Below are 13,956 nucleotides of genomic sequence, written 5' to 3' on the forward strand. Positions count from 1 at the left end.
TGAACGCTTTTCAAGCGAAGAAACCGATCTGCTCGTGCGCGAAGTTAAACGTTTAGTTAGAAGTTAAACGAAGTTACATTTTTATATTTATGTACACAATAATATTCTTTTACACTGTAATCCTTTTGTTTTTAATATTTGGCATGTTTGTGTGATGGGCATCCCTGTGTGTAATAAGCAAAGTCAACGCGCACTGTGGACGCGCCCAGAGGCGCAGTTTCTACCAACGCGCTCTAACAAAAAAAATATTGCGCCATTGACTTTAGACTTTAGACCAAGTTTGAGTTGGTCTATGGCGCAGTCTATTTTCAGCTCCTTAAAATAGCAATGCGCTGGCAATGCGCCTAAACACAACTCTTTTTTTAGACCAGCACGCCCATGGGCGCACTAACTGGCGCAAATGCATTTACTAATTTAAGGACGTGGCGCTGAACGGGAAAACGCGAAACTAGCAAACACACTTGTGCTGCGCCTTGCGTTGCATTGCGCCGGGTGTATTATAGGGCCCATAGTGTTCAATTTTTACCATAACGCTGTTTAAAGAGTAGAAATAGTATGATACGATTTTCGGGGATTTTCGGGGATAACTGTTCTGTTAATAACCCTCTGTCAATCCGACTGTATGGGGGGAGGGGATACAAAAATGCAGAAGTATGGAGCTGTCAGAAGTCTGCAAAAGTAGTTTTGCTGTCAAATAAACATGAATTTCTCTGTCCAGGTAACACAGAGAATGAGGAAACATTGTTCATTTACATATACTATTGACACTGTAACAATATAAAGCGAGCTGAAAATCTGCAAAGTTATACTTTGACAGAAGAACGTGTTGCCTCACACCTGTTATGGGCACTCTGTTAAGATGATGTATACTCACGTGCCGTCTTCATTGCTGCGGTAAAACACCAGGAAGGGGTCAGACTTCCCGAAGAAATCCTTTTTATCCAACTTGTTAGCACAGAGTTGCATGGTCGCAATGTCCTGTTATAAAACACTTTGATTACTTTGGGATATATTGGAATAGAATATTCTTAAAGCTACTAAAATACAAACAAGGTGCACAAACAAGCAAACAAAGCAGATGCGCTCTTGACTCCGAGTCTTCGATACCGGCACTATTATATCCAACAATCCATTTTAATCGCTGGCCTCAGTTAACATCTCTCCGGAGCAGGAGTTCAGGACAAAACAAAGGCAAAATACTAGGACAAGAAATCAATTCCACAGAGAGGACACACTCGTGTTAGAGGAGAACAGCAATTGGTTCATACATATTAATGTTGAGTGGAGGTCTCCGGTGTTTAGCTATTTATTGGAGCTGTTCTCTTCAGAATACCAGATCTCTGGGGAGACCCTCAAGACCAGGAGGGAAGTCACACATGCAACAGATTTAATTGGATCTTGATAGAGAGAGAATGTCTAGGGAGCATTCGAGGAACTACGGTCTGGGTGACACACCGGACAGACAGCTCATCTGCCTTTTAAAACGGCCCGTCCCTCTTGGGGAGGAAGAAGCTGTATTTGAGGTGAACTGTCACGGCTTTCTGCCAAACACTCCCTGTAGCTACATGCTATTACAAGGACACAGAGGGACGAAATTGAATATATATACATAATTTGTGCCATCTGAAATGATATTTATGTGGTTTTATGGACTGGCCCAAGGCAACAGTCAAATTGCGGGTGGAATGACTGAAAAGAGATGGACAGTTTAAAACAGGTATACAAAATAGTGAGCCAAATGCTGCACTTGGCGTGCATTTTGCAGTCTTGCACTGAATCTCACAAAATTATGTCCAGGTCACATTTCACCCTGAACATCGTGACTTTATTTTATTTCATGACGTTATTTTCAGGACCGTAAAGCACATTTTCCCCCTCAACCTCTCCATAAATAAAGATACACTACCGTTCAAAAGTTTGGTGCCAGTAAAATATTTTTGTGGAAACTGTAATACGTTTTTTTCCCCCACAGAATTATTTCATGAACAGAAAGTTAAAAAGAACAGCAATTATTTGAAATAGAAATCTTTTGTAACATTATCAATGTATTTACTGTCACTTTTGATCAATTCAATGCATCCTTGCAGAATACAAGTATTAATTTCTTTTAAAAAAATATCTTACTGATAATTCTGATGTCTGTAAAAACATATAATTACTGTATTTTTTATTTAAAATAAAAATACAGTAAAATAAAGTGCAACAAATACTTTAATATATCAAATACAATTTTATTTTATTTTGCATGAATTTTGGAAAGAAATGTGCCAATTAATATAAAAATATTTTGTAATGCAAAACAAATCAGAATGGTTCTTTTGTTTATATATATTTAAAATCAATATACAGTAAATTAAAGTGCAACAAATACTTCCATGATGTATAATATATCAAATAAAACATTTTTATTACTATTATTTATTTATTTATTACTATTATTTATTTATTTATTTGTTTGTTTGTTTATTATTTTTGCTTAGCAGTAATGTGAATTAGGGATGGAAATGTGCTAATTATTAGTATAAAAATAATGTTGTAATGCAAAACCAATGTTAATGAGCTTTCTTCTGTTAAACAAAATGTTTTTTTTTATTATTATTAAAATCAATATAAAAGTAAATTAGTGCACAAATTCTTCCATATGTATGAATACGTTAATATATGGAAAAAAAATAAATAAATAAATAAAATATATATATATATATATATATATATATATATATATATATATATATATGATGTTTTATTTTTATCATTACATTTATTTTACCTTATTTTTTGCATAGCAGTAATGTGAATTGGGGAAGGAAATGTGCTAATTACCATAAAAACGTTGTAATGCAAAACAAATCTTAATGGTACTACAATATTCGTTTCCTTTAAACAAAATTATTATTTTTTTCTTTAGATTTTGAGATGTATACCTCATAATGAAATATGACACATGATTGACAGGTTTCATGAGATTCACCCGTTCACTCTTGAGTGAATACAGAGACATCCACAATGGATCAGCTTGGAAAATCTAGATATTCTTTTGCTTTTTCTGTCTCTCAGTATCTAATATTAGCAAAAAAGAAAAATACTTCACCTCTGATATTTAAATACAATGCTTTAGGCATTCAGCTTGATGAAAGACCACTAAGACTATGTGCGTGTGCGTGCATGTGCGTTAGTCTTGTACTGACCCGGCAATTGCTGAGTTCCTCAGCTGTGAAGATAATGTTCCCGCATTTCTTCCCCGGAATGCCCCTGAGAAAAGACAGATAAATGCTTTTAAACTTTCAATAAAATGTGGGCTAACGTTTTAAAGACAAGAGTTCAAGTAAAACCCTCGTGAAGGCTGGCACAGTTATAAGCACACAGCGAGCCCACTCAAAATCAGGACAAATAAGACGACTCCATTTTTGTGGGCTTTTCACAGAGTTGCTCGAGCGCTTTTTGCTGCTAAGAGCTTTCTGCGGAACAATTCGATTGCACTGGCGGTAATGGTGGGCCACTTCAGTCGCTGAATAGCCCACATCGAACCTCTGAAAAGAACATGATTCACCTGAAAAGAGGGAAAGTGTAGGGAATGAGGGGGAAAAGGTGATGAGGGCTAGCTAGAAAAAGATTAAAGGCTGAGGGTGAGGACCGAACAACTGTTTGAGGGAAAGGAGAGAGATTCTGTGAGGGAAGGAGAGCAAAAAATGGAAAAATTAACACTTTTTGTTGGATCTTAATACATGAATGAAGTTCTCAAACTATTTAACTTACTTAAACTGACATATTTCTGAGTGAAAGTCGATATTTAATGGAAAAAAAAAATGTAGAGATTTTATATATAAATTGGCTGGTTTGTGAAACTCAAGCACTGAAAAATAATGGTGATGTTGACTGGAGAGGAAAGTCATTTCAGAAGGAGAACAAGTTATTATATTTATACTTTGATGAAAGACCATTATTCTTCTTTAGAATAACATGCACCGATGAATCATTCAAAAATATCATTCAATAGGGTCAATTTTGATTTCATGCTGACTCTAAGTGGACATGATGCACAAAAACTATCCAGCAGCATATATTGTAGTCTAAGATATTTGTCATAAAATTATAAAATGAGATGATTGATTCCAGCTCCAAAGATCTGTCTCCATGGCCACAGACTCTCTTTCTTCATTTTAAAACCCCATTCTGTGGTCTCCTGTCATCTTTGCATTTCACTGGCTGAAATGGGATTCCCATGGGAACAAATACCACCGCAACAGCTGAGTGGCAGGTTAGCCTGATACTTTAGTACAGCCTTTGACCCTCCATCTATTCACACACTCACACTCGTGCATAATCTCACAATGGTTTGCACACATTCACCTACTGACCACCTGCGGGGTAGAAATCCAGTTAAAGCTCAATGATGCCAAATAGGAATTTAGACTGAAGGACATCTAAGACAGGCAAGCGTCCCACCACGCTTCTCATCTCCCCCCTCCTGAGACACATGTCAGATCCAGACATGCAGGTAAGATTCAGTGAGGCGGATCTGCCATGGAGAAGGCTAGAGGTGGCATGGAGGCTGAAAATGACTCTTGCAGTGGGAAGTGTTTTATTAAGTTATCTCCAGTTGGCTGAGCTGTAATGAATGCAATTATATAATAGTTTTTAAAAATACATGGCTGTATATTACTTTCTTCACAATTTCACAGTGCAATGTGAAGAAATAAAAAAAGAACACCAAGAGTATCACTCTACAGAATGGGTGCCTATTATGTCCCTAATAATGCATAAATAACGACATTAGCTGATGCCAACTTTATTAAAACATTTTTTTATAAACGCAAACAAAAATCTAGCAACTTTCTTCTTCTTTTTGGGGAGATCTTGATACCTATATCAAAACAAAACTGAGTTTTGAGACTATAAATATATATTTATTTTTGTTATTTTGTAGATTTAGGTTCTGTTGCCATCTAAATTCCTCCTTTTTCAAATCATGTAGTATTTAATAAATCAAAGAATTCTGTTAAAAAAGTACATATGAAGAGTTTGGTTCCAAAACGCGATAAACGGCATTTTCAAAAAAAATCGAGTTTCCGCCAAAATCAGTATTGTATGGTCAGTATTGAAAAGTCATTTATTAATTTTGCGCAAAATGCGATATCCGTCGTGTTATTCTGTCATGTTCCCTCCTTTTCTTTCCAAAACGCGACAAACGCCAGTCTCCTTTTTCTCCAAAACGCAATATATCCTCTCTCAACCAATCACAGCGCACCATTCCACCCACTGTAAACATTGAAGGCTTTTTAAAAAGCCGATTTTAATAACAATGTACTTGGCAAATGTGTTTATTTAACAGTGCGGTGGCGCAAGATACTCTTTAATCGGTAATGACAAATAACAAGATGACCCGTTGAATTCATTTTGGGAGCGACGGCTGAATGTATTTTTAGTAAAATGTCTGTACATAAGATAAATATTGGCAAAGTTTAGACTCTGTCATATATGTGTGAATCAACTTACTTTGTTGTGTATTTTCAATTTGAAAAATAACTTTTATATTGATGGATTAATTGCATTTTGAAAAGAAAGTATCATGGATTTATTGCATTTTGGGGGAAAAAAATAACATGTTTTTATAATAAACTTTTTAAAATCAAAATGTAGATTTGAACTTTTAATGTTTTTATAACCAAAAGATGCTATGTGAAAGTTTGAAACAGAAAATAGTGGTTTTCATCTTGCCACTTTCTTGGTAAAGAAAACACCTTTTTACTCAAATTAATCAAAATGGAATTATTGCGTTTTGGAACCAAACTCTTCATATATATATATATATATATATTTATTTATATATTTATATACAGTACACTACTGATCAAAAGTTTGGGGTTTGTAAGATTTAAGAATTTTTTGCATGAAATTGATCAGAAGTTACAGTAAATACTACAGTAAAATACCTATAGTTACAAAAAAAAATCTATTTCTATGTTGTTCTTTTGAAATTTTTATTAATCAAAAAATCCTGAACAAAATCTATCATGGTTTCTACAAAAATATCAGGCAGCACAACTGTCTGCATAACATTGATAATAAATGTTTCTTGAGCAGCATCAAATCAGCATTTTAGAATGATTTCTGGGATCATGTGACACTGAAGACTGGAGTAATAATGCTAAAAAATCAAGCTTTGATCACAGGAATAAATTACATTTTAAAATATATTAAATTAGAAAACAGTTCATTTAAATTGTAAAAATATTTCACAATATTACCGTTTTTACTGTGTTTTGGATCAAATAAATGCAGCCTTGGTGAGTATAAGAGACTTCTTTAAATATATTTCAATATGTTTATATATCAATGGAAGAGAACTGTAAACCTGTAAACGGGTCATTGACAAATAAGGTTGTGAAAAGTGTAAAAAAAAAATGGAGATAATTAATTTTGAAGTTAAAGTTAAGTGTTAACAATGAGATTATGTGGTTTTTATAATCAATTAACACTGCTTTTGTCATTTTTTACCAGATGGACAAAATTTGACACCAAAAATATTTACTGAATGACACTTTTGGTTATACCGAATGACCATATTTTCAAACAATGCTAACAGGCTGATATCTAGATAGTTAACAAAAGGACAATCAAACATTTTATATTTAGTAAAAGTTTTCAAAATATTACACCATTTTCCATGTTTTAGAGCAGGTTATACCGAATGACCTGATGTTTCGGGACATGCGTATGATTTAGGAGAGAATTAGTTACTTTGCTTCATGACCATGTGGTTCTTTGCAGGTGTCTGAATGATGTCACATCCTGTCACATGATATTGAACGCATGACTTGATCCAAAATGGTCCCTTTATATTGGTTACTCCGAATGACATCAATGAAATTTTCACAAAGCAACGACTTCTACACATAATTTTAATACCATTTTGCACTATGTTGAAATATGATGTTATAAAATCATGCCAGAATAAAAAAATATATACATTTATTACATTTTAAGGTATTTTAATCACAAATGAAATGGCTGTATTGGCCTTTGGACACTTCAAAATCTTTAAAATACCTTTATATGTAGCAAAATATAATTAAAACCTTTTGGATTCAATAAAAGAGATCTAGTTGTACTACCTTACATACTTTGGATGACATATATATATATGTTTTTTATTATTATTAAGGCCTTTGGACAAAAAAAAAATTAAAAATCAAAAGTAATTTAGAAATGGAAAAGCTTCACAGAATGACCCAAGATCACAAATGCAACATCCAAAGTAGAGAATAAACAATAACGGACAGAAAAAAGCAAGCTACTTAGGGGGGTTTGGGAGTCCAAGGACACCACTAGTGGATTTTTTGCTGTACAAGTACAAAGACCAAGTAGGAGAGGTTTCGGCTTATCTGAAGAGTTCACATCTTGCCCCAGGCATCAACTCATCATGCTCAAGGTCACACATGGCTCATCATAACTGTACACTCTCTCATTACTCAGTACCAGCGAATGTATACCTCAAGACAGCTGTCAGTGTCACTAACTCTCTGCATTCACTTTCCCGCTGCTATGGAAACAACTTATAAAGGTGAGCCGAGGAGGTTTACAATCCCAACTTCTGCTGCGAATGAGGGCTCCATCACTGCTACCGAACACAAAAGAACAGGAAGTGCCTCTAGTGTAAGTAATACTGGAGTCTACAGAAAGGAATAGAATGAGAGATTTAAAAAAAAATAAAAAAATACTGACTGACAGGAGAGAAATGAATGAGGGAATAAATTAATAACATTTAATGAATGACATTTAACATTTCAAGAAGAAATGTCCTTTGGATTAAGAGTTATTGCACTCAAATATCTCGCTTTCAGTTAAACCACATTGTGGTATGAAACTATTCATGGTCACAGGCGAAGAATACACTCTTTTCCAGCTGGGCTGTCACCTCTCTAACACAGCATATCTGACAGACAGAACAAAAGCAACTCAAGATTTTATCGGAGAGCTTCAAACTCCCCCCCGCCCCACGTTTTACTGTGTCAGTGCCAAAAACATCCTCCCTGCATGTTTAATCAGAGTCCTCGGCAGCCAGGATGAATCTCTGCGCCATTAGAACCGAGACGCTGAGTCCCTCTTACAGGACAGACATCCAACACTGCTGTTTGTATGTCACGAATGCACCTTCAAAAGCACAAAAATATATCTATTTATATTTATATAATTATATAAATATTATATTAAAAGGTTCCTAATGTTGTTTTGGAGAACTCCTACAACAGGTTTACATGCATCCAAAAGCACATTAATTTTCTCATAATATTTGCAGCATCACACTTTTCTCACAGTGTCTAAAATGGTTTGATCAAGGATTCTTTCTCTCTAAACTCCTCCTTTCCAAGAGCCTGCTCTCCTCTGATTGGTCAGATGGCCCAGTCTGTTGTGATTGGTCTATCGCTTACAGCACATGTCGGAAACCAAACTCCCATAACCATTTCTGAGTTTTAGCTCCTTCCTCAGCACTTGAACACAGAGTGATAAGAACAATAACAATGCCATTAGTTTTAGTATCAGTTCAAGCCCAGTTCATCCTTTTGAAGTGCAAGCAAAGTGGATTTGCTTTCACAGTGAAGAAAACAGCATCTTCTCGATATGGCGACAACACAAACCAAACTCTTCCAAACAGTTTGAGTGGGGGTCAAAGTAGAGGTTGTTCGCGGACAGCCAATAAAGTTGTTTCAGGCAGTTCAGAATCTGTTCTTTCTTTTGGGAGACAGTAACTCCATTTAATGTGCATTTCAATCTTGGCAACTTTTACATTCACAAACAGCTATATTACACACTACATGAAATGTAATATCTGAAAAAGCATAATTTCATAAATTTAACTAGATTTTTAAAGGTGCCCTAGAATTAAAAATTGAATTTATCTTGGCATAGTTAAATAACAAGAGTTCAGTACATGGAAATGACATACATTGAGTCTCAAATAGGGCTGCACGATTAATCGCATGCTATTCTCACGCGCATTTCGTCAGTAAAGCCGGTTCCCTGATTACCGCTAAATCGCCATCACCTGTTTTTAAACAGAGCGCCTTTTAATAGACGGAGCCGTAGTTCACGGACAAGCCACGCAATATCGCGTTCATTATCGCAGGCGATTCATCTGCGATATGAACGCGATATTGCGTGGCTTTTCAGTGAACTACGGCTCTGTCTATTAAATGCCGCTTCATTTGAAAGCAGGTGATGGCGATTTAGCGGTAATCAGGGAACCGGCTTTACTGACGAAATGCGCGTGAGAATAGCATGCGATTAATCGTGCAGCCCTAGTCTCAAACACCGTTGTTTCCTCCTTCTTATATAAATCTTATTTGTTTAAAAGACCTCTGAAGAACAGGCGAATCTCAACATAACACCGACTGTTACGTAACAGTCGGGATCATTAATATGCACGCCCCCAATATTTGCATATGCCAGCTCATGTTCAAGCATTACACAAGGGCAGCCAGTATTAACGTCTGGATGTGGTAACTAGGACTAGGTAAGCAAGCAAGGACAACAAAAATGGCAGATGGAGCAATAATAACTGACATGATCCATGATATCATGATATTTTTAGTGATATTTGTAAATTGTCTTTCTAAATGTTTCGTTAGCATGTTGCTAATGTACTATTAAATGCGGTTAAAGTTACCATCGTTTCTTACTGTATTCACGGAGACAAGACTGTCGTTATTTTCATTTTTTAAACACTTGCAGCCTGTATAATTCATAAACACAACTTCATTCTTTATAAATCTCTCCAACAGTGTGTAATGTTAGCTTTAGCCACGGAGCACAGCCTCAAACTCATTCTGAATCAAATGTAAACATCCAAATAAATACTATACTTACACGATTAGACATGCTGCATGACGAACACTTTGTAAAGAACAATTTTGAGGGTTATATTAGCTGTGTGAACTTTGTTTATGCTGTTAAAGGCAAGTGCGAGCTCCAGGGGAGGGGAGATTGAGCATTTAAAGGGGCCGCAGCCTAAAGCGGCTCATATTTAATGATGCCCCAAAATAGGCAGTTAAAAAAATGAATAGAAAATATCTATGCGGTATTTTGAGCTGAAACTTCACAGACACATTCAGGGGACACCTTAGACTTATATTACATCTTTTAAAAAGACGTTCTACGGCACCTTTAATTTTTTTTTACATAAAATTTGACTGTGCATACCCATGTAAAATTCACCACTGCAATGCCTTGAACTTGCTGCCAGTGTTCTGAATGGTTTCTACGTAGTTGCTAAATGGTTGCTAGGGTGTTGCTATGTGGTCCAAGTCAAAAGAGCAAGACTATGATATTCTGGCCTCTGGATAGATGCAACACTATTGGATTTTTCTCTATTTTATCATTCAACAGACAGAAGTAAGTGACTTAGAAAAGTAACAGAACACCTCTCAATAACAAGCTTCAAAATCTAAACCCATTTATGGCACGAATAGTACAGCACAATTTATAATACTTAAATTTATTGGTTTGTTCATAGAGCATATACCATTAATTATTTACTGAACATCAGTGTCTTTTATCATATTGCTGTTGTCGCTTTGTGTCATGCATAAAAATGGCTTTTAACTGAGATAAAACCAGAACAATGCACAGCCAATTTGGGGCTTATTGCTTTAATTTGTCATACAGCTCTTCAACGGGCATGTAAATGTGACAAAATCATGCAGCGAAGCTTTGTTGTTCATGTACATAAAATGGTATCATCAATATAATTGTGACTCATAAAGGTGAATTACATGAATTTTAAAATAATCGAGCTTCTAAAAATACAGTTCGAGAGACCAGCATGTTGTGATGCTGAAGTACGCTGCAGGTTCAGCCGTGGGAACAGACTGTAGAGAATGAGTAAGCCGGCCAATTAGGCAATGATGGTGGGGATTTAGTGAGCATGCATTAACTGATCTCACTGTAGGAGAGATAGTGTACGGTCAGGGCAGGTTAATAGCTGTCAAAAATGCCCTGCTCCAAACAGCACTCAAAACACAGATTGTAGAAGTGCATATCAGAGCAATTAAGCAGCAGATAAATGTCTGTCGGAGAGGAAGTATTGTAGAGAAATGCAAATATATACTGTATCTGAAGTGCCTGATCCAGATAAGGACGGTGATCATGTGACCGTTAACTCGATTATGCATAATGAATTTTAAAGGCCACACTGTGTTTACAGGTCTCCTGGCTTACAGATTCAGCGCACACACATCTGGTGCAGGAGTCAGGAACTGTGCTTAAGTTCTAAGCCCATGGTTCCCTGACTGAGCCCTCCTAATAAGCCAGAGACTCATTTGAAGGTCAAATTCAACAGCTGTGTCCACAGATAAAAAGATCTTGAGATACGCTTAACCTCACCCACTAAAATAGCATCACCAGAATACAAAGTAAACAGAGATATACATGTGATTTTGGCAGTGCCGGTCCTCCCTATACTCAAAGTATGCAAGTTGTGTAGGGCCCCCAAAACACCTTGCTCTCTGATGATTCAATGACTAGGGATGCGATTAATAGAATTTTAGTTTCATTTTGATTTTGGCCTCCAACGATTACGAAAACATGACGCCGCATTCTGTTCCTTTCCTTTAAAGCGGTGCGCTGTCATCCTTCTTACGTAACATCCAAATTATGTAACATGATTGTCGTTATATAGAGTCTCCTGTCGGACATACTCGATACTTTAAAAAGTTAAAATACTTAATACTTAAAATACTTAAAGAGTTAAAAGCGCATTGAGCTGCAAAATAGACGCTGTTCCTCAGGCAGCTTTCTGTGTGCATGATCCGAGATAGAGCGAAACACGGACAAGTAAAGACTACTTTGGGCTTCGGGTGTGCGCTTAAACAGACAAATACACACAAAAATATGTCAAAATGCCCGTCTTGGCAAGTTTTCACACAAACGTAGTCGGTTATGTCTTAAATGAACATAAACAGTTGGGAAAGTAATAGAATGCTTGACATTAGATCCGTGTATTTGGTCTTAAAGTGACAACAGCCTAATAAACCTGCTGTTGTCTGTATCATTTAATGTTAATAAAACAACAAAACAAAACAAATGAATCATTCACTGGTCTTTAATGAAGAACTTTAGTATCTTTAATAAGAATTAATGTATATTTAATTCATACTGTGAAGGCTATAACATGTGTTTTATTTGTACATTTAAATACTTTATTCAATTTCTGTAAAGTAGGCTATTATTATTAATAGGCTAAATTGTTTATTTCAGAGGCCCCCCAACAAAGTTTTGCCCCCAGAAGTCTATGACCGGCACTAGATTTTAGACTTTTGAACTTAAATGGGTATTTCATCCAGAAATGCAAATTCTGTCATCATTTCCTCACCATTGTGTCATTCATCAAACTTTTATGCATTTGTTTCTTCTGCAGAAAAGATTTTGGACTCCACTGACTTGATCCCACTGAACCACTGATCATGGTTTAGACTTATATAAGGTTTAAGTAAACTACAGAATGTTCATATTTGGATGAACTAACCCTTTAAGCAGCCAAAAATATGAGGAAATTGGTCTTGGTGCACAAAGTTTGAATGTGCAAATGAATTGAATGTGCATTTGGCATCAAGGTTCTTCAGAATATAACATTTTGTGTTGCACTGAAGAAATAAAGTCATACAGTTCTAAAACAACATGAAGATGAATAATTCATGACAGAGTTGTCATTTTTAAGTGAACCATTTATTTAGTCAAAATTATTGGTAGCACTTTACAATAAGGTCTTGTCTTGTCACTAACTATGAGCAACATATTTTTACAGCATTACTTAACTTTTGTTTACATAAAAGGGTTAGTCAAAGTCCCTTTAAGACAAGTCATTTCCTCGGTGGCCATCTTTGAAACACCTCTCAGGCATGCAAGTGCAGCTCCTATCTCTCTGAATGGAGAAACTTCAAATTCTCCAAAGCTGTTCGCCAAGCTTTCGATTAAATTTCATATTTGAAATCACCAATGAAATCTGACAACAACTGTCTCATAAATTTTGTTTCTGAACGCTTGAATAATTTTTGTCAGTAAAATAAAAATAAATAAAATTAGGATTTTTATCCGATTAATCGAAAAAAATAATCAGACAACTAATCGATTATCAAAATAATCGTTAGTTGCAGCCATAGTTACAAATAATTTGCTCTTTTCATTGGATCGTGGCTGTATTTCTCTAATAGTGTTACAGGATCTTAGTGTTGCATTTGACACTATTGACCACAACATTCTTTTGAGTAGACTCAAAAATTATGTTGGTATTAGTGGAATTGCATTGGCATGGTTCAAATCATACTTACCTGACCGTTATTAGTTTGTAGTAGTAAACGAAGAGATGTCCTATCGATCAGAAGTTCAGTATGGAGTACCGCAAGGCTCAGTACTAGGACAGTTGCTGTTTACTTTGTACATGCTACCCTTGGGAGATATCATTAGGAAGCGTGGCATTAGTTTTTACTGTTATGCTGATGATACTCAGCTCTATATTTCTTCACGCCTTGACAAATCTTACCAATTCATAAAATGAATGTGCATAGCTGATATAAAAAAAATTGGACAGCAATTTCCTACTACTTACTTCTGAAAAAAAAAAAATTCTAATTATTGGACCAAAAACCTCTGCATGTAATAACCTAGAATACTGTCTAATACTTGATGGATGTTTCGTCAAGTCTTCGTCGTCAGATAGGAACCTGGGTGTGCTCTTTGATACCAATCTTTCATTTGAAAGCAACGTTTTTAGCATCTGCCTAATCGCATTCTTCCATCTTAAAAATATATCTAAATTATGACATATGCACTCAATGACAAATGCAGAACAGTTAGTTCATGCGTTCATGACCTCAAGGCTAGATTATTGTGTTTTTGCTGGGTGGTTGCCCTGGATGCCTAATAAACAAACTACAGCTCGCCCAAAGCACAGCAGCTAGA

General features: G+C 35.7%; 1 protein-coding gene across 1 annotated transcript in view; it reads right to left on the reverse strand.

Annotated features, from left to right (window-relative positions):
• The window catches only part of cpne9 (copine family member IX), a 50,687-nt gene that overhangs the window by 15,641 nt on the left and 21,090 nt on the right, over window positions 1-13,956 (reverse strand). The window contains exons 9-10 of the mRNA XM_048178118.1: window positions 3,189-3,252; window positions 875-978 (exon numbers count right to left, since the gene is read on the reverse strand). Coding sequence (XP_048034075.1) covers window positions 875-978; window positions 3,189-3,252 — 168 coding nt within the window. The remainder of the gene's footprint in view (window positions 1-874; window positions 979-3,188; window positions 3,253-13,956) is intronic.

The sequence above is a fragment of the Megalobrama amblycephala genome, linkage group LG24 (assembly GCF_018812025.1).
Source record: "Megalobrama amblycephala isolate DHTTF-2021 linkage group LG24, ASM1881202v1, whole genome shotgun sequence".
NCBI lineage: Eukaryota > Metazoa > Chordata > Actinopteri > Cypriniformes > Xenocyprididae > Megalobrama > Megalobrama amblycephala.